We start from the raw sequence: 25,266 nt of genomic DNA, 5'->3' as shown, positions 1-25,266 counted from the left end.
TATAATAGATCCCTCTGTGTGTAATGACTCTATATAATAGATCCCTCTGTGTGTAATGACTCTATATAATAGATCCCTCTGTGTGTAATGACTCTATATAATAGATCCCTCTGTGTGTAATGACTCTATATAATAGATCCCTCTGTGTGTAATGACTCTATATAATAGATCCCTCTGTGTGTAATGACTCTATATAATAGATCCCTCTGTGTGTAATGACTTTATATAATAGATCTCTGTGTGTAATGACTCTATATAATAGATCACTCTGTGTGTAATGACTCTATAGAATAGATCCCTCTGCGTGTAATGACTCTATAGAATAGATCCCTCTGCGTGTAATGACTCTATAGAATAGATCCCTCTGTGTGTAATGACTCTATAGAATAGATCCCTCTGTGTGTAATGACTCTATAATAGATCCTTCTGTGTGTAATGACTATATAATAGATCCCTCTGTGTGTAATGACTCTGTATAATAGATCCCTCTGTGTGTAATGACTCTATATAATAGATCCCTCTGTGTGTAATGACTCTATATAATAGATCCCTCTGTGTGTAATGACTCTATATAATAGATCCCTCTGCGTGTAATGACTCTATATAATAGATCCCTCTGTGTGTAATGACTCTATATAATGAGTGTCACTTTTTGTATTGAAGAACTGAAATAAATTGACTTTTTGATGATATTCTAATTTAGTGAGATGCACTTGTATCGATCATCCGTCTTTCTGTATCTTTGCACATCTTACACCTAAACAACTGTCATTTTTATTTCAGTAGGTTTCACACTTTGTGATCCGTTCTGCCGGAAAAATACAGAAATGTGTACAGCCCCATAGATTATAATGGGTGTAAGGGTCTCCGCTACTTGTGAAAAATTGACACCAGACATACCGAAGACACGGACGTATGAAGGAGATGGCCGGGAAGGAACCAAAGGGATAATCCCTGTCCTGCTCCTCCTCAGACCCTGCACTAGGCATAGGATTCCCCTTTTTTTAAGGGTTTAGCTTCATCACCAAAATTAATAGATGATTGCATAAAATTGATTATTTCCAGAAATAATATTGATGGCTTTGCCTCAGGATCGGTCATCAAAAGTGTGATCAGGCGAGGTACAAGCCCCCCGAAAACCCCACTGTGGACTCTTCATTGTACATCCAGACACCATCGGCTAAGCCGTATTTACTTGTCCTAAACGGCAGTCCCACGTAAAGGACGAATGCAGAGAATCCAGGAGGGGTCAGGATACTTACAGAAGCTTTTCTGCCTCTTTGTGCTGATAGTTGGTCCCGGGGAAGATGGACACCCACCGATCACACTTTATGGTGTAGCCGTGGTTTGAAGTCAGCCGACCCTAAAAACGCCACGAAGCATAAAGCGCTGTATGTAGTGAACTTTATATTTGACTTCAAAGAGTTGTACAAAGTCATACTCTGTCCACAGGATTGCTGGGGTCCGACCAATACAGATCCAGAGAACGGGGCTCTGCGGAAAGCAGCAGCTCCATAAGGCAGGGACTAGCAGTGCCGCACCTCCGCGCCGGTCAGGCAGAGCTCTGCATAGCACCGTTCACGGGATCTGTGGGGGTCCCATCAGTCGTCCTCCAACGATCAATACTTTATCACCTATCGCTTGGAAGGAGGATAACTTCTACAAAACCATTTAAGACCCCCTTCACAGGTCAGTGTGTCCCCCTACGTGTGGTGACCGTTTTCACACTTACACCGGCACACCCATTATAATCTATGGGGCTGCGCACATGACCGTGTGTCCATGTGACCCATACATAAACATGTCCGTTTTTTTTTTTTGTCCGGCAGCACGGATGTCAATGCGTCCCGCACACGGATGACATGAAGTGTGACAACCGTGCACCATCCGTGTGACACGTACCGGAACTGGATGCAGAATAGAAATGACAGGTGTTTAGGTGTAAGAAGTGCAAAGATCGATAGATGATAAGATAGATATTCGCGGGATATATAATTAGTGCCGTGCATGCGTAGTTTACTGTTCTTGTATTTAGCTAATAATTGAAAATAACGACGTGGGGTCCCCCTTATTTTTGATAACCAGCACAGGTAAAGCAGACAGGTGCAGGCTGATATCAGGGTGGGAAGGGTCATGGTTATTGGGCACTTACCAGCCTATTAATACCAGCTCACCTTCCCAGCCTATTAATACCAGCTCACCTTCCCAGCCTATTAATACCAGCTCACCTTCCCAGCCTATTAATACCAGCTCACCTTCCCAGCCTATTAATACCAGCTCACCTTCCCAGCCTATTAATACCAGCTCACCTTCCCAGCCTATTAATACCAGCTCACCTTCCCAGCCTATTAATACCAGCTCACCTTCCCAGCCTATTAATACCAGCTCACCTTCCCAGCCTATTAATACCAGCTCACCTTCCCAGCCTATTAATACCAGCTCACCTTCCCAGCCTATTAATACCAGCTCGCAGCTGCCCTAGAGTTCATGTTAGAAGCTCCAATTCTGGCACTTTCCCCGACTCCCTGGTTCACCAATTTATTAACTTAAAAAAAGAGAAAAAAAAGCCATGCTGGTCCGAATTACTCCAAGGATCCGACGTAGTCCACAAATGGCAACCTGAAGGACATAAAAAGAGAGAATTAAATAGAGAGACAGTCCCTCGTTCACCAATTTATTAGATCCATAAAAAACCCCGCAGCTCCGACGAAATCCACGGCGATCCCACGGCGTCCACCGATTCTGGGGTTGGCTCATGGTTTGTATTTTTAGGCTGGGAAGGTCCCAATAACCAGGCACCTTCCCAGCCTGATGAGATCAGCTCTCGGCTGTCTGCTTTACCTTGGCTGGTTATCAAAAATAGGGTTTTGGGTTTTTTTTCCCATTTTTTTTTTTAGTCTAATACATGTACAATAAACTACACACTTAAAGCACTAATTACTGTATATATCTCACGGATATCTGTCTATTATTTTATTTTTTTTGCACAAAGTTGCTCTCTGGATTTTACTGGTTGTCCTCGGTAGCCGATTTAGTGCCAGCCTGCTGTCAGATATGTGCCCCGGCAGCTGCGCCCTGTGTAACTAGAGCTCCCCCACTGCCGGCTCTCTGGGCACAAGGGGAATCAGTAGGGGACCTAATATCTGCAGACAGAAAAGTTATACAGTGAACTATATTACGGAATTATCCAGCATGGAAAGCGCTGCTGTCTGCATTTTTAGTTTTATTTTCTAATATATAATGTAAAACAAAATTTTCATGCATTTTTTTTTTTTTTTATTTGTAGCTCAGTACTTAATTTAAACAGCAGGGGTCGCTAAAGACTTCGCAATTTCTGCAAGAGAAAAACTGACTGCGCTGTTTATTTTTGTGCCACCAGATGTCAGTATTGTCACCGTGAAAAGATCGCAGCGGCGGGATCTAGCAGTGGAAAGTGCTTTACGGTAGACTGCTGTAAATCATCCCGAGGCTTCATCACTTTATCACATGTCACCTGCTCGGGTTTATTCTGATTGTTAACTAGGCAGATTAAAAATTCACAGCAGCACAGAGTATTTTCAGGAGAGGAGTTTGGTAATCCGGGTGATGGTGGGCAATTACCTGTTCATTAATTAGGACAGGGCTGAGAGTGAATTACTGGATGGAGCAGGGTCGTCAGCAGAACAGAGTATTTCAGGAGATGCTATTCTATGCATTTTGGGTCCGTACTGGCAATGTTCACTCCTTATTTTTGCGCATGATGGGAGTATTCCTGGACACCTCCTTAGCCCTCCGCACTCCAAAGAGTGTATGTTTTGCTTACACTGGGCAGGTTTCTATACCTGGTGTGAACAGCGCCTCATCGGTGTCCTGAGCGGTTTTGCTCCTTTTTCTTATATCCAGACCCTTCACACAATTCCTTTCTTACCGCAGGACGACGACCTGGAGGAAGGCGAAGTGAAAGATCCGAACGACAGAAAAACCCGGCCCCGGCTGACCTGCCGCTTCTTCATGAAAGGTAAAGAACCGGCCGGCAGACATAACTCTGACGAGAACTCGCTGCCTCCGGGCGCCGTAAAATAGGTGCAAGTGCAGATAGGATCTTGTGTGTCTCGCCTTACTGCTGCCGCAGGGTCTTGTGTGTCTCTCGCCTTACTGCTGCCGCAGGGTCTTGTGTGTCTCTGGTCTTACTGCTGCCGCAGGGTCTTGTGTGTCTCTAGCCTTACTGCTGCTGCAGGGTCTTGTGTGTCTCTCGCCTTACTGCTGCTGCAGGGTCTTGTGTGTCTCTCGCCTTACTGCTGCTGCAGGGTCTTGTGTGTCTCTCGCCTTACTGCTGCTGCAGGGTCTTGTGTGTCTCTCGCCTTACTGCTGCTGCAGGGTCTTGTGTGTCTCTCGCCTTACTGCTGCTGCAGGGTCTTGTGTGTCTCTCGCCTTACTGCTGCTGCAGGGTCTTGTGTGTCTCTGGTCTTACTGCTGCTGCAGGGTCTTGTGTGTCTCTCGCCTTACTGCTGCTGCAGGGTCTTGTGTGTCTCTCGCCTTACTGCTGCTGCAGGGTCTTGTGTGTCTCTCGCCTTACTGCTGCTGCAGGGTCTTGTGTGTCTCTCGCCTTACTGCTGCTGCAGGGTCTTGTGTGTCTCTGGTCTTACTGCTGCCGCAGGGTCTTGTGTGTCTCTGGTCTTACTGCTGCCGCAGGATCTTGTGTGTCTCTCGCCTTACTGCTGCTGCAGGGTCTTTTGTGTCTCTCGCCTTACTGCTGCTGCAGGGTCTTGTGTGTCTCTCGCCTTACTGCTGCTGCAGGGTCTTGTGTGTCTCTCGCCTTACTGCTGCTGCAGGGTCTTGTGTGTCTCTCGCCTTACTGCTGCCGCAGGGTCTTGTGTGTCTCTCGCCTTACTGCTGCCGCAGGGTCTTGTGTGTCTCTAGCCTTACTGCTGCTGCAGGGTCTTGTGTGTCTCTCGCCTTACTGCTGCTGCAGGGTCTTGTGTGTCTCTGGTCTTACTGCTGCCGCAGGGTCTTGTGTGTCTCTGGTCTTACTGCTGCCGCAGGATCTTGTGTGTCTCTCGCCTTACTGCTGCCGCAGGGTCTTGTGTGTCTCTCGCCTTACTGCTGCTGCAGGGTCTTGTGTGTCTCTCGCCTTACTGCTGCCGCAGGGTCTTGTGTGTCTCTGGTCTTACTGCTGCCGCAGGATCTTGTGTGTCTCTCGCCTTACTGCTGCCGCAGGGTCTTGTGTGTCTCTCGCCTTACTGCTGCCGCAGGGTCTTGTGTGTCTCTGGTCTTACTGCTGCCGCAGGATCTTGTGTGTCTCTGGTCTTACTGCTGCTGCAGGGTCTTGTGTGTCTCTCGCCTTACTGCTGCCGCAGGGTCTTGTGTCTCTCGCCTTACTGCTGCTGCAGGGTCTTGTGTCTCTCGCCTTACTGCTGCCGCAGGGTCTTGTGTGTCTCTGGTCTTACTGCTGCCGCAGGGTCTTGTGTGTCTCTGGTCTTACTGCTGCTGCAGGGTCTTGTGTGTCTCTCGCCTTACTGCTGCTGCAGGGTCTTGTGTGTCTCTCGCCTTACTGCTGCTGCAGGGTCTTGTGTGTCTCTCGCCTTACTGCTGCCGCAGGGTCTTGTGTGTCTCTCGCCTTACTGCTGCCGCAGGGTCTTGTGTCTCTCGCCTTACTGCTGCCGCAGGGTCTTGTGTGTCTCTGGTCTTACTGCTGCCGCAGGGTCTTGTGTGTCTCTGGTCTTACTGCTGCCGCAGGGTCTTGTGTGTCTCTGGTCTTACTGCTGCCGCAGGGTCTTGTGTGTCTCTCGCCTTTCTGCTGCCGCAGGGTCTTGTGTGTCTCTCGCCTTACTGCTGCCGCAGGGTCTTGTGTGTCTCTCGCCTTACTGCTGCCGCAGGGTCTTGTGTGTCTCTCGCCTTACTGCTGCTGCGAGGACGGCAATGCTGCGGGAAAAGGATGAGTACGTGTCCTAAATTACACCCCTTGGTGCTCCTGATATTCCACTCTTTCTTGTTATGAATGCTAAGAGTCCTGGCTGGAGAATGCGGTGACTGGCATCCAGCTGGAAAGGATAGTGGGCAGAAGTCAGCAGCACTCGTTCTAAGCCAATCAGCAGCTTTTAGACTTGTTGATTGGCTGAGAGCTGCTGACAGACTCCTCCTCCTACCACACCCACGTGTTTCCGTTTCAGCTTGATGACAGGCGCAGTGCTTGGGTTCTCAGCGTCACCTCATGGATAACACGGGGTGCTGTCCTCCATGTTTGGGTGACGTCATCCATTAGCAAATTGCAGTCTGCCTCCGACAAAAAGAGGGCGATCAGCAGCACAGAGTATTTTGAGTGGAGTGTGCAGAATTTTTTTTGGAAGTCCCCAGGTTGAATTCAGCAGCACAGAGTATTTCAGGAGATATTTTGTCTGTGCTTATGGGATGCAGGGACCTGTCAGCTTGTGAAGTTTGAGAGGAGGGTAACGCAATAAATAGGTGGGGGGCAGAGCAAAGGTCTCCAGCAGTGCAGAGTATTTAAGAGGAGGAGTATGCTAGTCGTGGGGGGCAGTGATAATGTGTATGCTGATCTTGGTAACGACAGGTCTGCAGGTGACTGGGGCAGTGTTATAATGCCAAGTAGGAGGAGCCTGCTCCCACAGCAGCGCAGAGTATTACTCCTCCCCGGCGCTGACTGTGCAGTCACTTTCTGTAGCTCTGAGCCGTGTTTTTCCGCTGCAGACGTGTGATGATGTTTATAATGTTTCTTAATAAGTAAAAAGACTGAGGAATGTGAGGAATGACGGCCGGTGACGTCTCCTCTGGGGATTTTAGTGACCTGTCGGCCACGAGCCTCATTGTGTGACAGCTGCGGGAAAAACCAGCCGTGATTACAGACAGCGGAGCAGGGCGGCGGCAGCAGCAGCGAGGACGACGGAGGCGGCAGCAGCAGCGAGGACCGATGCAACAGCAGCGAGGACGACGGAGGCGGCGGCAGCAGCGAGGACGACGGAGGCGGCGGCAGCAGCGAGGACGACGGAGGCGGCGGCAGCAGCGAGGACGACGGAGGCGGCGGCAGCAGCGAGGACGACGGAGGCGGCAGCAGCGAGGACGACGGAGGCGGCGGCAGCAGCGAGGACGACGGAGGCGGCAGCAGCGAGGACGACGGAAGCGGCGGCGGCAGCAGCGAGGACGACGGAAGCGGCGGCGGCAGCAGCGAGGACGACGGAAGCGGCGGCGGCTGCAGCGAGGACGACGGAAGCGGCGGCGGCTGCAGCGAGGACGACGGAAGCGGCGGCGGCAGCAGCAGCGAGGACGACGGAAGCGGCGGCGGCAGCAGCAGCGAGGACGACGGAAGCGGCGGCAGCAGCGAGGACGACGGCAGCAACGAGGACGACGGCAGCAGCGAGGACGGCGGCAGCAGCAGCGAGGACGGCGGTGGTGGCGGCAGCAGCGAGGGCGGCGGCGAGTATGACTGCCGCAGCCAATGAGACGCTGAGGGAGGCAGAATCTGATCAGCCGCAGTACAGTGATGGGAGTTTGCTATAAAATGGGCGACAATCGTCTTGTTTGTAAACTTTTTACTTCTCTTTTAACAGTTTCTAAAAGTTTTATGGCTAAGAAGCCGTGGAACGAGTTGGATATATAGTCGGATTTTACTATACGAAACATTGGAGTAAACTAGTCCGGTGATGAGGCGGTGTACGGAGACTGCCCGATACGTTCGTTGCAGATCCTTCGTGTGGTCTCAGGACCACCAGTCGCACACTGTCTGTACACACTGCGCCGTTGTAGCTGCGTGTGGTTGGGCTTTTGGAGCCTTTCTTGCTTTTTGTTGATGGGATCTGCCCGCTATTCCGGCCGGAGAGACCCCTGAAAAGATACGAGGGCAGATGAGGCCATTCTGAGCCAGTTTTACCTATTTCTTGGCTCCTGAAATCCCCCGTTTACGTCACCCTAACCCATGATGATGGCTTCCGATTGCACCACGCGGGCGGCGCTGCGGCACCTCCCTGGATTTCACCCCGTCTCTTGTGTATTTTTAGAGGATGTTTTACAATTTCTGATTTTTTGGGAGATGTGTGATGTGAATGTGCCGCCTCCGGTGTTTATTGGACATACCTGTGCGGTGGCGCAATATCCTGTCCTGCCGGGGAGTAATGTACGCGCTTGTGACACCGGCCCTGACTCACCCGACACTTCACGCACAATGGCAGTGACGTCACACCAGGTTTCTGATTCATCCCGAATATTAGGGTTACGTCACTTTTGCTCCTTGTTTCTCCAATCAGATGAATATTGAATTAACACAAGAAGTTGAGTCACTTACAGACGCTTTACATCCCCTGACCGGGCGGCGGACTCTCGTCACACCTGTTGACTGTTTCCAAATACTAGAATAAAACTTGGGATAGGATCTTGGAGATGGGAATACCCCTTTAAGGATGAGTGTGAATATTAGTGTCTGCTCCAGAGATGGACAGAACAGGCAAAAATGTCACAAAAAGAAAGGCTGCCGCTCTGGGGGTCCCGTCCTGTGCCACATGACCGCTGCAGACAGTCTCTGGCTTACACCTGTATCACTGTAAAGGCCACTGATTGGCTGCAGCCGTTATTTGTGTTCGCCGAGCGTCCCAGGAAGATCATCGCTGAGGGATCTGTTTATCTCTCCTTTCAAACTTCGATCAAGTTTTTTGGGGTTAAGACTTGAAATAAAAAGTTTGTGTTTTTTTACATTTTTGGGTCGCACCTTTCATGCACAGATTTTATTAGTTGTCCATAAACTATTCTCAGTCCTTGTAAAGAACATGGGCTCCGTCCTGTCGTATCCCACTGGGTCCACGGCTCCAGGAAACTCTGGGTTTATTCCTCATCTTCTTTTCCATCTTCTTCATTTATTGCTGCCCGGCTGAAACACAATATTACCCTCCAGCTAAAAATGTTATTTATACAAGCAGCGCTGCCCCCTATGGTTCAGTTATTGGGAAGAATAATATAAAATATTATTATTATTATTTTTATTATTATTAATAATAATAATAATATTTTATATCATTCTTTCCAATAACCAAACTACTAGGGAGCAGCGCTCCTTGTCTAAATATTATTATTATTATTATTATTTTATATTCTTCCCAATAACAACCACTAGGGGGCAGCGCTGCTTGTATAATAATAATTATTATTATTATTATTATTTTATATTATTCTTCCCAATAACTGAACTACTAGGGGGCAGCACTGCTTGTATAAATAATAATAATAATATTTATACAAGCAGCGCTGCCCCCTAGTAGTTCAGTTATTGGGAAGAATAATATAAAATATTAGGATTAAATTATTATTATTATTGTTTATACAAGGAGCGCTGCCCCCTAGTGGTTCAGTTATTGGGAAGAATAATATAAAATATTAGGATTAAATTATTATTATTATTGTTTATACAAGGAGCGCTGCCCCCTAGTGGTTCAGTTATTGGGAAAAATAATATAAAATATTATCACTGACAGCGGGATTTAACACACGCTGGCCATAAGCGTGTCACCACTCTCGCCTATCAGCGCTCCTGTCACGTGATGGTTGTAATGACAGCTGGGGGTCTACAGAAGACCCCTGTGCCTGTCATTGTGAATGTCCTGTGAATGCTGGCCTGTGGCTACAGCACTGCTTTGTGTAGCACAAGCGATAAGACGATCGCAGGTTCAAGTCCCCTAAGAGAACTATTCAAGCAAGTAAAAATTGTGGAAATTTAAAAAAAAAAACAAAAAAAAAACACATTCACGTCACCCCCCCCTTTTGCGTCATTGAAAATAAAACCATTAAAAGAAAAATAAATACACACATTTGCCGCTTTCACAGTCGCCCGATCTATCAAAATATAAAAGAATTAATCTGATCGGTAAACGGCGTAACGAGAAAAAAATTACGTTATTTGTCACCGCAACATTGCAATAAAATGCAATAACGGGCGATCAAAGCATCGGATCTACCCCTAAATGGTATCAATAAAAACGTCAGCTCAGCGCGCAAAAAATAAGCCCTCACCCAGCCCCAGATCCCGAAAAATGGAGACGCTACGGGTCTCGGAAAATGGCGCCATAAGCTACATTTATTTCTTACGCACTTTGGAATTTTGTCTCACCACTTAAATAAAAATGAACCTGTACATGTTTGGTATCTGCGAACTCGTAGTGACCCGGAGAATCATATTGCCAGGTCAGATTTAGCATTCAGTGATCGTAGTGTTAAAAAAAAAAAAACTGTGGAATTGACCCTTTTTTTTTTTTTTTTTTTTTTGCATTTTCACTGCGCTTGGATTTTATTTTCCCGTTTTCCAGTACGATACATGGTAAAATAAATGGCGCCATTCAAAAGCACAACTCGTCCCGCTAAAAACAAGCCCTCATACGGCCATATTGATGAAAAAAAAATAAATAAAAAAGTTATGGCTCTGGGAAGAAGGGGAGGGAAAAACGAAAACGGAAAAATGGCGAGGTCATGAAGGGGTTATTATAATATGATAAAATACAAGAATATATATATATATATATATATAATGTTTATTGTAGAGAAAACCTACCAAATAGTTATTTGGCTACAGATACAGAAGTATTGTGTTCACTAGTCACATCCAGAGCTGCAGCTAAAACCTTCTTTGGAAGTGACCTACAAGGGGAAACCTGCAGCTTTGGTTGTGATCGGAGTATGAGACGCGATGGATCTCTGCTTCAGCCGCATCCATCGCAGTAATCCAGCCAGTGCCCTTTAATCTGGCATCCTGTACTCCGGAAAATCTGATAATCCAGCACTCGTTTTCAGTTCCGGAGTTATAGGAAATTTCAATTAGTTTCTGATAATCCAGAATATTTGCTGATCCTGTAATCCAGCACTTTTTACTGCATGTTGTATTCCCTCCCTATAACCAGTACTGTCTTTTGTAGGGAACTGCACGTGGGGGATGAGCTGCCGCTTCTTACACCCCGGGATGAACGATAAGGGGAATTACTCGCTGATCACCAAACCCGACCCCTTCTCCCCGAACGGCACCTCTGCCGGAGGGGCGCCGCTGGCTCCGAACCCCTGGGTAAGTCTCCGGACCCCCTGTGGTCCTCGTACCTGCTCATTGTGGGGCTCCTTTCTTTCGGACAAACCCGGGCCGTTTTTGGAGCCGCAGTTCACCCTCCGGGATCATATTCACCCCCTACAAATTTCCGTGGAGACTTTACTTTGGGGCAGAATTGTGTTTTTGTCTTTTACTTTTCTAAATGTACATTTCTCTTCTACAGGGGGCTCCAGCCGCTGAGGAATTACTACTCCCCCCAGTCCAGGACCCCCCGACGGAGAGTGCCTGGGAAAGAGGCCTCCGGCACGCTAAAGAGGTAACGCAGCAGGTGTTTTGGAGCCGATGTAGATAACTGCAGACTTTGAATCCATTGTTGCAGCCTTTGCTTTGTTGCAGCCTTTTGCTTTGTTGCAGCCTTTTGCTTTGTTGCAGCCTTTTGCTTTGTTGCAGCCTTTGCTTTGTTGCAGCCTTTGCTTTGTTGCAGCCTTTGCTTTGTTGCAGCCTTTGCTTTGTTGCAGCCTTTGCTTTGTTGCAGCCTTTGCTTTGTTGCAGCCTTTGCTTTGTTGCAGCCTTTGCTTTGTTGCAGCCTTTTGCTTTGTTGCAGCCTTTTGCTTTGTTGCAGCCTTTGCTTTGTTGCAGCCTTTGCTTTGTTGCAGCCTTTGCTTTGTTGCAGCCTTTGCTTTGTTGCAGCCTTTGCTTTGTTGCAGCCTTTGCTTTGTTGCAGCCTTTGCTTTGTTGCAGCCTTTGCTTTGTTGCAGCCTTTGCTTTGTTGCAGCCTTTGCTTTGTTGCAGCCTTTGCTTTGTTGCAGCCTTTGCTTTGTTGCAGCCTTTGCTTTGTTGCAGCCTTTGCTTTGTTGCAGCCTTTGCTTTGTTGCAGCCTTTGCTTTGTTGCAGCCTTTGCTTTGTTGCAGCCTTTGCTTTGTTGCAGCCTTTGCTTTGTTGCAGCCTTTGCTTTGTTGCAGCCTTTTGCTTTGTTGCAGCCTTTTGCTTTGTTGCAGCCTTTGCTTTGTTGCAGCCTTTGCTTTGTTGCAGCCTTTTGCTTTGTTGCAGCCTTTTGCTTTGTTGCAGCCTTTGCTTTGTTGCAGCCTTTGCTTTGTTGCAGCCTTTGCTTTGTTGCAGCCTTTGCTTTGTTGCAGCCTTTGCTTTGTTGCAGCCTTTGCTTTGTTGCAGCCTTTGCTTTGTTGCAGCCTTTGCTTTGTTGCAGCCTTTTGCTTTGTTGCAGCCTTTGCTTTGTTGCAGCCTTTTGCTTTGTTGCAGCCTTTGCTTTGTTGCAGCCTTTGCTTTGTTGCAGCCTTTGCTTTGTTGCAGCCTTTTGCTTTGTTGCAGCCTTTTGCTTTGTTGCAGCCTTTGCTTTGTTGCAGCCTTTGCTTTGTTGCAGCCTTTGCTTTGTTGCAGCCTTTGCTTTGTTGCAGCCTTTGCTTTGTTGCAGCCTTTGCTTTGTTGCAGCCTTTGCTTTGTTGCAGCCTTTGCTTTGTTGCAGCCTTTGCTTTGTTGCAGCCTTTGCTTTGTTGCAGCCTTTGCTTTGTTGCAGCCTTTGCTTTGTTGCAGCCTTTTGCTTTGTTGCAGCCTTTTGCTTTGTTGCAGCCTTTTGCTTTGTTGCAGCCTTTTGCTTTGTTGCAGCCATTGCTATGTTGCAGCAGTTCTCCTATAGTGTAAAAATAAAGGAACTTTCGCAAAACCTCTTAAAGGGGCAGTCTCTTCAATGTCGGGGCACAAGGCTCCATTCTTGCTCCTGCTTGATGGACGGTTCATGGAGGACTGCACTGACGCTGGTTGAGTTTTGTGATCCGGCGAGCTTCAGAGCAGAGATCATAAAAGATATAGAAAAGAGCTTGTAAGCACTGTGCATTCTCAGCCACCATGCTAGACTGCAGAGGTGGCCGGTAACCTAAGTGATGAGCCGTAACAATAAAATGTAAAAAAAAGACAAAAAAACTGTGCTTGAGAGCAGAGACTGGTTAACCCCTTCACTTGTTCCGCCTTTTACTGATCGAATTAATTTATTTTATATTTTGATAAGTCGAACTTTTACAAACACAGCAATATAAAATGTGATTTTAAAAAAAAAAAAAATTTAACAGGGCAAAAGGGGGTGATTTTAACTTTTTTTTTTTTTTTTTTTTTTTTTTTTTACCATACTTTTAAAAACTTTTTTTTCACTTCTTACTGGATTTAATAGTTCCCTTAGGGGACTTGAAACTGCAATCATTTGATTGACTGTGCTGTACATAGCAGGGCTTCATGTACAGAGAACATAACAATCTCGTATGAACACCAGCTAAACACTAGCTTTCATAGAAGTATTGTAATGACCGACTCGGGGGTCATCAGCAGACCCCTGGCTGTCATGGCAGCCCACGGCGCGGGCGCTCTGCCCCACCCGCGGCTGTTAGAGGCAGATGATGGTTGAATAAATAAAAAAAAATATATATATATATTTTATTATTATTATATTTATTATATATATATATATATTATATATTATTATTTATATTATGTATATATAATTAAGATATATATATATTTTTAAAATATAAATATTTTTATATTTATCCGTATTTCAGGTGCTGAAAAAAGCCACGATGAGAAAAGAGCAGGAGCCCGACTTTGAGGAGAAGCGTCTCACCGTCACCATCGGGGAAGACGAGAGGGAGTTTGATAAGGAGAACGACTATTTACGGGACTGGAATTATCGGATCACTAGAGAAGTTCGTGAAACTGGGTGCGTATGCCCACCGTATGTGCCGCGTAACTGGCTGCGTATGCCCACCGTATGTGCTGCGTAACTGGCTGCGTATGCCCACCGTATGTGCCGCGTAACTGGCTGCGTATGCCCACCGTATGTGCCGCGTAACTGGCTGCGTATGCCCACCGTATGTGCCGCCTAACTGGCTGCGTATGCCCACCGTATGTGCCGCCTAACTGGCTGCGTATGCCCACCGTATGTGCCGCCTAACTGGCTGCGTATGCCCACCGTATGTGCCGCCTAACTGGCTGCGTATGCCCACCGTATGTGCCGCCTAACTGGCTGCGTATGCCCACCGTATGTGCCGTGTAACTGGCTGCGTATGCCCACCGTATGTGCTGCGTATGCCCACCGTATGTGCCGCTTAACTGGCTGCGTATACCCACCGTATGTGCCGCCTAACTGGCTGCGTATGCCCACCGTATGTGCCGCCTAACTGGCTGCGTATGCCCACCGTATGTGCCGCCTAACTGGCTGCGTATGCCCACCGTATGTGCCGCCTAACTGGCTGCGTATGCCCACCGTATGTGCCGCGCAACTGGCTGCGTATGCCCACCGTATGTGCCGTGTAACTGGCTGCGTATGCCCACCGTATGTGCTGCGTAACTGGCTGCTTATGCCCACCGTATGTGCCGTGTAACTGGCTGCTTATGCCCACCTTATGAGCTGCAGACTCTCACTACAACTTTTTGTTGTCTAATCATTTATTCTGCTTTATAAATCCTCTTTTGTTTTTTCCTGTTGTCCTTGGATATTTCAGATGCCAATGAATCCTAGAATAGAATCAAAGCAATGAAAATAAAAGTAGTAGATTTTTTTTTTATTTTTTTTTTTTACACTGTCAAAATCTGGCAATTTATAATCCCGTAATAAAGTTTTATCATCTGGAACTTGTATCCAGAATTGAACTGTAATCAAGAGTGGAATTTCACATGAGCAGAAGGCGGAGTGGAGAGAACCAGATGGGAACTTCCTCCAATTAAAGGGATCCGGCCATGCGATTCGTGTGGTGGCCTGAACCACAGGCAGTGGGAATCAGATACTGGTTGTGTTCTTGGTACTGCGTATGTTTAGCTCAGAAATGCTGCCGAGTTTCAGAAATACCACCCCACTCCCCTGGACTGACGGGTCTCTCCCTATGGACGCATGCGGAGAGATATCAATGGATCGGGGAGAGGCCACCAGTAACCTGCCTCGGGCCAGTCTCCGAAGCCATATAGTCCCCGGCCGGACTTTGTATTTACCTTTTATTTTGGCTCTGTCTTTTCCCGAGGGATATAGGAAGTTATGTGAACGGGTGATAACTTCGCCAAGGACTAGGATTTATTAAATCTGCCCCATTGGGGGTCACTGGGCCTTATTCTGCAGCAATGTGTTTTTACAGCGCTGTGGAACAAGCGTGGCGTGGGGGTTTGTGTTCGTAGCTCATTCAGCCCCTTCTTTAATATTTGGGATCGGAGCACCCACCCTGTGATCCCGATTATTTGACCCTTTGATCGCTGCAGACAAGAGCGACTATGACTTGACCAAAAGGGACTTACCCCTGTGATTGGGACGCAGGTTTTCCCCTGTTAGGCCGCACAAGCTGTGACAGCAGCCGGTTATAGAGACGTGTGCGGAGATGTAATAAAAGAGGAATAAAAAATAAAACTTCAGTCAGATTAAAAAAAATATATATAAAAATACTAAAAAAGTCTGTAAAAAAAAGCCATACAGTGTAAAATATGCATATTTTTTTTTTTTACTATTACCCCAGCACTGCAAAGCAACGGTGCCGACGGCTGAGGAGGGGGCGCGGGGCAGGGTGCCGACGGCTGAGGAGGGGTGCGGGGCAGGGTGCCGACGGCTGAGGAGGGGGCGCGGGGCAGGGTGCCGACGGCTGAGGAGGGGGCGCGGGGCAGGGTGCCGACGGCTGAGGAGGGGGCGCGGGGCAGGGTGCCGACGGCTGAGGAGGGGGTTCGGGGCAGTGTGCCGGCGGCTGAGGAGGGGGCGCGGGGCGGGGTGCCGACGGCTGAGGAGGGGGGAGGCGCGGGGCAGGGTGCCGACGGCTGAGGAGGGGGGGAGGCGCGGGGCAGGGTGCCGACGGCTGAGGAGGGGGGGAGGCGCGGGGCAGGGTGCCGACGGCTGAGGAGCGGGGAGGCGCGGGGCAGGGTGCCGACGGCTGAGGGGGGGGGCGGCGCGGGGCAGGGTGCCGACTGCTGAGGGGGGGGGCGGCGCGGGGCAGGGTGCCGATGGCTGAGGAGGGGTGCGGGGCAGGGTGCCGACGGCTGAGGAGGGGGCGCGGGGCAGGGTGCCGACGGCTGAGGAGGGGGTTCGGGGCAGGGTGCCGACGGCTGAGGAGGGGGCGCGGGGCAGGGTGCCGACAGCTGAGGGGGGGGGGGGCGCGGGGCGGGGTGCCGACGGCTGAGGAGGAGGGGGCGCGGGGCGGGGTGCCGACGGCTGAGGAGGAGGGGGCGCGGGGCGGGGTGCCGACGGCTGAGGAGGGGGCGCGGGGCAGGGTGCCGACGGCTGAGGGGGCGCGGGGCAGGATGCTAAGGGGTGCCGGCTGAGGGGGGGGGGGTGCGGGGCAGGGTGCTAAGGGGTGCCGGCTGAGGGGGGGGTGCGGGGCAGGGTGCCGACAGCTGAGGGGGAGTTGCGGGGCAGGTTGCCAGCGGCTGAGCTGCCATGCCAACCTTAAATTACTTTAAAATAGAAAACCTACTCAAACTAAGTAATAAATCCTGATTTATTCCATGTGAAACCTGAACGGTAACAGTGATGAAAATGGCCTTTTTTTCCCTCTTTATTTGCACTTCAAAAATTCTTTATGTCACACTTTCATTTACGGGTCGTCGCCTGACTTTTTGGTTTTCTTTAGAAAGGGCAGGTAGCGTTCGGTGACTACGGACAATCTCCGGCACCTGTGGGGCCGTGTCTGTATTCACTATATGTGTATTTAGTGGTTTCCCTGGTAATTCATGCTCCATAATAATAATAATTTTATTTACATTGCCGCATTATCCTCCAATAATCCATAAGGTGATGGGGCTCGGTAACCAGGAGCGACGACTCTTCTACCCCAACCAAAAAAAGCTGCAGCTTGCTCCTGTGGTGCACATATATACAGATATAAATTATTAGAATATATTTGTATATTTTAATCTTCGTTTTTTTTTTTTTTTCCTTTCCAGAGAAGTAGAATTTCGGGAAACAGTGACACAAGGGTAAGTGGGTGCTGTCAGTACCATGGGCAGCTTTATACTTTAAGCCGATATCGAGGGGGTCGACCATCTTTAATCTGCTTTACAGATTGTGGGGGTCCGGATACAGAGACTCCCCCCACCAGTTGCTTCCAAAATTACATTTCAGCTGAGAGCGGTGCTCAGATTTAAAGACCCCACTTCCTGAAGACTGGCGTCTTACTGGAGTAAGATACTTGCGATGTTCTGCGTCTGGTGCATCTCTCGTAACTTACGCACTTCTTTGGTGTAAAGTTTGATAAAATTTGGCGTCCTTGGCCTCGCCTCTGACAGCCGAGTTTCTCTCACTTCTCAAAGTTTCCTTAAACTTAAAAAGTTTAAACTTAAAAAGTAAACTTAAAAAGTTTTCCTTAAACTTAAAAAGTTTCAAAATAGTTGCTTAAAACTTTTGCCGCATTTCAAGTAGTTTTTGCTCCAGAAAATTTAATGTAGACTTGGAAGTCCGCACACATCTCGTCAGTGTGTTCTCAGGATCCGGACCCCTAACGATCTGCAGCAAGGAGAAATGTTAAAAGAAAAAATAAGTGCTCCCTAAGAAGGCTCAGATGTCTAGTGAGCTCATGAGCTTACGGCTCCAGGGGGGCTCGCCAAACAGCAGAGCGTCACGTGTACGTAGGAAGGATCTAGATCACTTCAGGATCGTCTTTTTAGCTCGCTGGTTAACCATGATGCACGTTGGGTGGGCGCCGGCTGTGCTATACTGCCTGCGGCTGCTGCGGTCAGGGATCACTTCCAGCTGGTCAAACCCTCAGAAAACATTTAGGTGGTCACGGGCATCAGAGTAATGATCCACGCGCTACAATAAAGGGGGATAATCCTCGTGTGACTGCAGACTGGGCATCCATATGGCGTCTGTAAGGCGCAGTTCACACAGGGGTGATCCTGCGCTCGGTTTGCACTCCCCAGACCTGACGTACAATGTTCACCGAGCGCTAACCACTTGGATTAACTATACAGGATGCGAGTAAAGTTCCACTGTGGTATACGGCCTCCACGCGCTGTATCTTTATAGCGGTATGTCAGCACGGCGCACCGTATAAATCCTTTTATGATTATGTCTATTTTTTTGCATCATCTTGTAGAAGTCGTATTATTTTTTATGGGCCACGAGGCGTTTGTAAATAGCCGAGGACGGTAACTTTCCACAGGACACGTGGAGGAAACGCTCAGACTGTATTTACACCTCGTGACCATTGTGCAGTTTTATGTTGTGCTGCGGACACGAGGCGCCGGCCGGCGGCTGATCGTCCTCCTGGGACACATCGGGGGACATTACCGTAACTGCTCTGTGTGTTGTTTCTGTTTCAGCCCCGATCCCTTTGCTGATCCCTACTATGACCTGGACATGGAGAGATACTGGCGCGGCGGGCAGTACGAGAACTTCCGAGTACAGTACACCGAGACGGAGCCGTACCGCTACAGAGTACGTAACTGCAAGGTGGCCGGACAACAACCCTCAGCATTCACTACAGTCTCATCTCACCGCAACGGGCCCGTTACATGTGTGCAAGATACTGTATATGGGGATTTCTACTGTCGTCTGTACAGTTACTCCACCTTTTATGTTTCTGCCCATATTTACCCACATACATGTATATAGCAGAAATACATACACAGTATTACATTATTAATCTTGAGTTACATCCTGTATTCTACTCCAGAGCTTCACTCACTATTCTGCTGGTGCAGTCACTGTGTACATGCATTACATTACTGATCCTGAGTTATATCCTGTATTATACCCCAGAGCTGCACTCACTATTCTGCTGGTGCAGTCACTGTGTACATACATTACATTACTGATCCTGAGTTACATCCTGTATTATACTCCAGAGCTGCACTCACTATTCTGCTGGTGCAGTCACTGTGTACATACATTACATTACTGATCCTGAGTTACATCCTGTATTATACTCCAGAGCTGCACTCACTATTCTGCTGGTGCAGTCACTGTGTACATACATTACATTACTGATCCTAAGTTACATCCTGTATTATACCCCAGAGCTGCACTCACTATTCTGCTGGTGCAGTCACTGTGTACATACATTACATTACTGATCCTGAGTTACATCCTGTATTATACTCCAGAGCTGCACTCACTATTCTGCTGGTGCAGTCACTGTGTACATACATTACATTACTGATCCTGAGTTACATCCTGTATTATACCCCAGAGCTGCACTCACTATTCTGCTGGTGCAGTCACTGTGTACATACATTACTGATCCTGAGTTACATCCTGTATTATACTCCAGAGCTGCACTCACTATTCTGGTGGTGCAGTCACTGTGTACATACATTACATTACTGATCCTGAGTTACATCCTGCATTATACTCCAGAGCTGCACTCACTATTCTGCTGGTGCAGTCCCTGTGTACATACATTACATTACTGATCCTGAGTTACATCCTGTATTATACTCCAGAGCTGCACTCACTATTCTGCTGGTGCCTTCACTGTGTACATACATTACATTACTGATCCTGAGTTACATCCTGTATTATACTCCAGAGCTGCACTCACTATTCTGCTGGTGCAGTCACTGTGTACATACATTACTGATCCTGAGTTACCTCCTGTATTATACTCCAGAGCTGCACTCACTATTCTGCTGGTGCAGTCACTGTGTACATACATTACATTACTGATCCTGAGTTACATCCTGTATTATACTCTAGAGCTGCACTCACTATTCTGGTGGTGCAGTCACTGTGTACATACATTACATTACTGATCCTGAGTTACATCCTGCATTATACTCCAGAGCTGCACTCACTATTCTGCTGGTGCAGTCCCTGTGTACATACATTACATTACTGATCCTGAGTTACATCCTGTATTATACTCCAGAGCTGCACTCACTATTCTGCTGGTGCCTTCACTGTGTACATACATTACATTACTGATCCTGAGTTACATCCTGTATTATACTCCAGAGCTGCACTCACTATTCTGCTGGTGCAGTCACTGTGTACATACATTACTGATCCTGAGTTACATCCTGTATTATACTCCAGAGCTGCACTCACTATTCTGCTGGTGCAGTCACTGTGTACATACATTACTGATCCTGAGTTACATCCTGTATTATACTCCAGAGCTGCACTCACTATTCTGGTGGTGCAGTCACTGTGTACATACATTACATTACTGATCCTGAGTTACATCCTGCATTATACTCCAGAGCTGCACTCACTATTCTGCTGGTGCAGTCCCTGTGTACATACATTACATTACTGATCCTGAGTTACATCCTGTATTATACTCCAGAGCTGCACTCACTATTCTGCTGGTGCCTTCACTGTGTACATACATTACATTACTGATCCTGAGTTACATCCTGTATTATACTCCAGAGCTGCACTCACTATTCTGCTGGTGCAGTCACTGTGTACATACATTACTGATCCTGAGTTACCTCCTGTATTATACTCCAGAGCTGCACTCACTATTCTGCTGGTGCAGTCACTGTGTACATACATTACATTACTGATCCTGAGTTACATCCTGTATTATACTCTAGAGCTGCACTCACTATTCTGGTGGTGCAGTCACTGTGTACATACATTACATTACTGATCCTGAGTTACATCCTGCATTATACTCCAGAGCTGCACTCACTATTCTGCTGGTGCAGTCCCTGTGTACATACATTACATTACTGATCCTGAGTTACATCCTGTATTATACTCCAGAGCTGCACTCACTATTCTGCTGGTGCCTTCACTGTGTACATACATTACATTACTGATCCTGAGTTACATCCTGTATTATACTCCAGAGCTGCACTCACTATTCTGGTGGTGCAGTCACTGTGTACATACATTACATTACTGATCCTGAGTTACATCCTGCATTATACTCCAGAGCTGCACTCACTATTCTGCTGGTGCAGTCCCTGTGTACATACATTACATTACTGATCCTGAGTTACATCCTGTATTATACTCCAGAGCTGCACTCACTATTCTGCTGGTGCCTTCACTGTGTACATACATTACATTACTGATCCTGAGTTACATCCTGTATTATACTCCAGAGCTGCACTCACTATTCTGCTGGTGCAGTCACTGTGTACATACATTACTGATCCTGAGTTACCTCCTGTATTATACTCCAGAGCTGCACTCACTATTCTGCTGGTGCAGTCACTGTGTACATACATTACATTACTGATCCTGAGTTACATCCTGTATTATACTCTAGAGCTGCACTCACTATTCTGGTGGTGCAGTCACTGTGTACATACATTACATTACTGATCCTGAGTTACATCCTGCATTATACTCCAGAGCTGCACTCACTATTCTGCTGGTGCAGTCCCTGTGTACATACATTACATTACTGATCCTGAGTTACATCCTGTATTATACTCCAGAGCTGCACTCACTATTCTGCTGGTGCCTTCACTGTGTACATACATTACATTACTGATCCTGAGTTACATCCTGTATTATACTCCAGAGCTGCACTCACTATTCTGCTGGTGCAGTCACTGTGTACATACATTACTGATCCTGAGTTACCTCCTGTATTATACTCCAGAGCTGCACTCACTATTCTGCTGGTGCAGTCACTGTGTACATACATTACATTACTGATCCTGAGTTACATCCTGTATTATACTCTAGAGCTGCACTCACTATTCTGCTGGTGCAGTCACTATGTACATACATTACATTACTGATCCTGAGTTACCTCCTGTATTATACTCCAGAGCTGCACTCACTATTCTGCTGGTGCAGTCACTGTGTACATACATTACATTACTGATCCTGAGTTACATCCTGTATTATACTCTAGAGCTGCACTCACTATTCTGCTGGTGCAGTCACTGTGTACATACATTACATTACTGATCCTGAGTTACATCCTGTATTATACTCCAGAGCTGCACTCACTATTCTGCTGGTGCAGTCACTGTGTACATACATTACTGATCCTGAGTTACATCCTGTATTATACTCCAGAGCTGCACTCACTATTCTACTGGTGCAGTCACTGTGTACATACATTACATTACTGATCCTGAGTTACATCCTGTATTATACTCCAGAGCTGCGCTCACTATTCTGCTGGTGCAGTCACTGTGTACATACATTACATTACTGATCCTGAGTTACATCCTGTATTATACTACAGAGCTGCACTCACTATTCTGCTGGTGCAGTCACTGTGTACATACATTACTGATCCTGAGTTACATCCTGTATTATACTCCAGAGCTGCACTCACTATTCTGCTGGTGCAGTCACTGTGTACATACATTACATTACTGATCCTGAGTTACATCCTGTATTATACTCCAGAGCTGCACTCACTATTCTGCTGGTGCAGTCACTGTGTACATACATTACATTACTGATCCTGAGTTACCTCCTGTATTATACCCCAGAGCTGCACTCACTATTCTGCTGGTGCAGTCACTGTGTACATACATTACATTACTGATCCTGAGTTACATCCTGTATTATACTCCAGAGCTGCACTCACTATTCTACTGGTGCAGTCACTGTGTACATACATTACATTACTGATCCTGAGTTACATCCTGTATTATACTCCAGAGCTGCGCTCACTATTCTGCTGGTGCAGTCACTGTGTACATACATTACATTACTGATCCTGAGTTACATCCTGTATTATACTACAGAGCTGCACTCACTATTCTGCTGGTGCAGTCACTGTGTACATACATTACATTACTGATCCTGAGTTACCTCCTGTATTATACTCCAGAGCTGCACTCACTATTCTGCTGGTGCAGTCACTGTGTACATACATTACATTACTGATCCTGAGTTACATCCTGTATTATACTCCAGAGCTGCACTCACTATTCTGCTGGTGCAGTCACTGTGTACATACATTACATTACTGATCCTGAGTTACATCCTGTATTATACTCCAGAGCTGCGCTCGCTATTCTGCTGGTGCAGTCACTGTGTACATGAGGCACGGTCTTTGAGCGGCTGAGTTTTGAGTGTTCCTTGGGGGCGTTGATGACATTTTGTTCTCTGATCTCTTTTATACTTGTTTTTTTTTTTTTGTGCAGGAAAGAGAGCGGGAGCGCGATCGTGATAGGGACAGAGACAGACAGCGAGACAGAGAGCGCGAGAGGGACAGAGACCGAGAGCGTCGTCAACGAGAGAGAGAGCGGGATAGAGAACGGGAGCGAGAGAAGGACCGGCAGAAACGGAAAGACGAATGGGAGAGGGATCGAAGCAAAAGAGACGAGAAGGAGCGGCAGAAGGATAAAGACAAGGAGAAGGAAAAGGACAAAACGAGGACAAAGTCTCCGCTGCTGCCGAGGTTAGTGCTCGTCTCCTGCCACATATCATTGTGCTGCCGGTGATCAACACGCGGAGCGGCATCTAGGGGGGGATGTATTTACATCCTTCAGAAATGGAACAAAAAGATCATAAAGTGGTTTAAGTACTGTAGTTAAGATATAAGTTTATCGCTATAATCGAAGTGACCGAGAGAAGAAAGTCACCAGCTCATGTTTATCCCCCAAGAGAACAAATCGAAAAAGGGTGAACTCTCTATTTTCTTTTTTTCTTTAGTTTCATCCTTCTTGGGTTTTTTTTCCTGTTCTTCATTACATTATACAGTCCTGGCCAAAAGTGTTGGCACCCTTGAAATTGTTCCTAGAAAATGACGTATTTCTACCAGAAAATGATTACAATTACACACGTTTATTTCCTTTGTGTGCATTGGAACAACGCAAAACAGAGGGGAAAAAAAAAGCAAACCCTCAACTTACCGTATTTTCCGGGCTATAAGACGCACCTAGGTTTTAGAGGAGGAAAATAGAAAAAAAAATAAGAAAAAAATGTGGTCATGATGCCCTATTAAGGGGGAAGGGGGTCTGCTGCTGACATTGTTATAGAGGTAATGTCCCCCAATTCTGTATCTATATCTCCCATGCTGGTATATATAGCCCCTTACTTCCTGTTATACGTGGCCCTCATCCCCATCCTGATATGCATGGCACCACAATCCCCCATCCTGGTATGCATGGCCCCCTCATCCCTCTTTCTGGTATGTATGGCACTCTTCATCCCTGTATGTATGCCGCCCCCCTCATCCTAGTATGTATGGCACCCTTCCTCACTTGTATGTATGGCCCCCCTCATGCCTCATCCCTGTACGTATGGCCCCCCCTCATGCCTCATCCCTGTACGTATGCCCCCCCTCATGCCTCATTCCTGTATGTATGGCCCCCCTCATGCCTCATTCCTGTATGTATGCCCCCCCTCATGCCTCATTCCTGTATGTATGCCCCCCCCCCTCATGCCTCATTCCTGTATGTATGCCCCCCCCTCATGCCTCATTCCTGTATGTATGGCACCCTTCATCCCTCTTCCTGGTATGTATGGCACCCTTCATCCCTCTTCCTGGTATGTATGGCACCCTTCATCCCTCTTCCTGGTATGTATGGCACCCTTCATCCCTCTTCCTGGTATGTATGGCACCCTTCATCCCTCTTCCTGGTATGTATGGCACCCTTCATCCCTCTTCCTGGTATGTATGGCACCCTTCATCCCTCTTCCTGGTATGTATGGCACCCTTCATCCCTCTTCCTGGTATGTATGGCATCCTTCATCCCTCTTCCTGGTATGTATGGCACCCTTCATCCCTCTTCCTGGTATGTATGGCACCCTTCATCCCTCTTCCTGGTATGTATGGCACCCTTCATCCCTCTTCCTGGTATGTATGGCACCCTTCATCCCTCTTCCTGGTATGTATGGCACCCTTCATCCCTCTTCCTGGTATGTATGGCACCCTTCATCCCTCTTCCTGGTATGTATGGCACCCTTCATCCCTCTTATTGGTATGTATGGCACCCTTCATCCCTCTTCACGGTATGTATGACCCCCTTCATCCCCATCACACTGCACAGAAAAAAAATAAACAAATATACTCGCCTCCTCTCTGCCCCAGCGCTGCGTCCTGCTCTGCTGCCGACAGGGATCTCACTGTATGATCCGCGCATGGCGTAACTGCCATGCACCCTCACACTGTGAGATGCTGAGCCGGAATAGTCACTGCTCTCCATGCCGAGACTGTGTGTGTGGGGAGCAGTGACCATTCTGGCACAGAGCAGGACTCAGCGCTGGAGGGGAGTATAATTTTTTTTTTTTCTGTGCAGCGTGATGGGGATCAGGGGGTGCCAAGCATACCAGGATGAGGGGGCCATACATACAGGGAAGAAGGGTGCCATATATACCAGGAAGAGGGATGAGGGGGGCCATACATACCAGGAAG

At 47.6% G+C, this 25,266-nt stretch overlaps 1 protein-coding gene across 1 annotated transcript in view; it reads left to right on the top strand.

Moving 5' to 3' along the window:
* ZC3H18 (zinc finger CCCH-type containing 18) overlaps positions 1-25,266 on the top strand; it is an 80,607-nt gene that overhangs the window by 11,024 nt on the left and 44,317 nt on the right. Inside the window, exons 3-9 of the mRNA XM_073659712.1 lie at positions 3,913-3,997; positions 10,884-11,026; positions 11,229-11,321; positions 13,570-13,727; positions 16,922-16,954; positions 18,299-18,413; positions 23,051-23,307. Of these exons, the coding sequence (XP_073515813.1) occupies positions 3,913-3,997; positions 10,884-11,026; positions 11,229-11,321; positions 13,570-13,727; positions 16,922-16,954; positions 18,299-18,413; positions 23,051-23,307 (884 nt within the window). The remainder of the gene's footprint in view (positions 1-3,912; positions 3,998-10,883; positions 11,027-11,228; positions 11,322-13,569; positions 13,728-16,921; positions 16,955-18,298; positions 18,414-23,050; positions 23,308-25,266) is intronic.

The sequence above is a fragment of the Phyllobates terribilis genome, unplaced genomic scaffold (genome assembly GCF_046119375.1).
Source record: "Phyllobates terribilis strain yellow unplaced genomic scaffold, ASM4611937v1 Scaffold_14__1_contigs__length_39327217, whole genome shotgun sequence".
Lineage (NCBI taxonomy): Eukaryota > Metazoa > Chordata > Amphibia > Anura > Dendrobatidae > Phyllobates > Phyllobates terribilis.
This window is presented reverse-complemented; position numbering and strand designations above follow the sequence as displayed.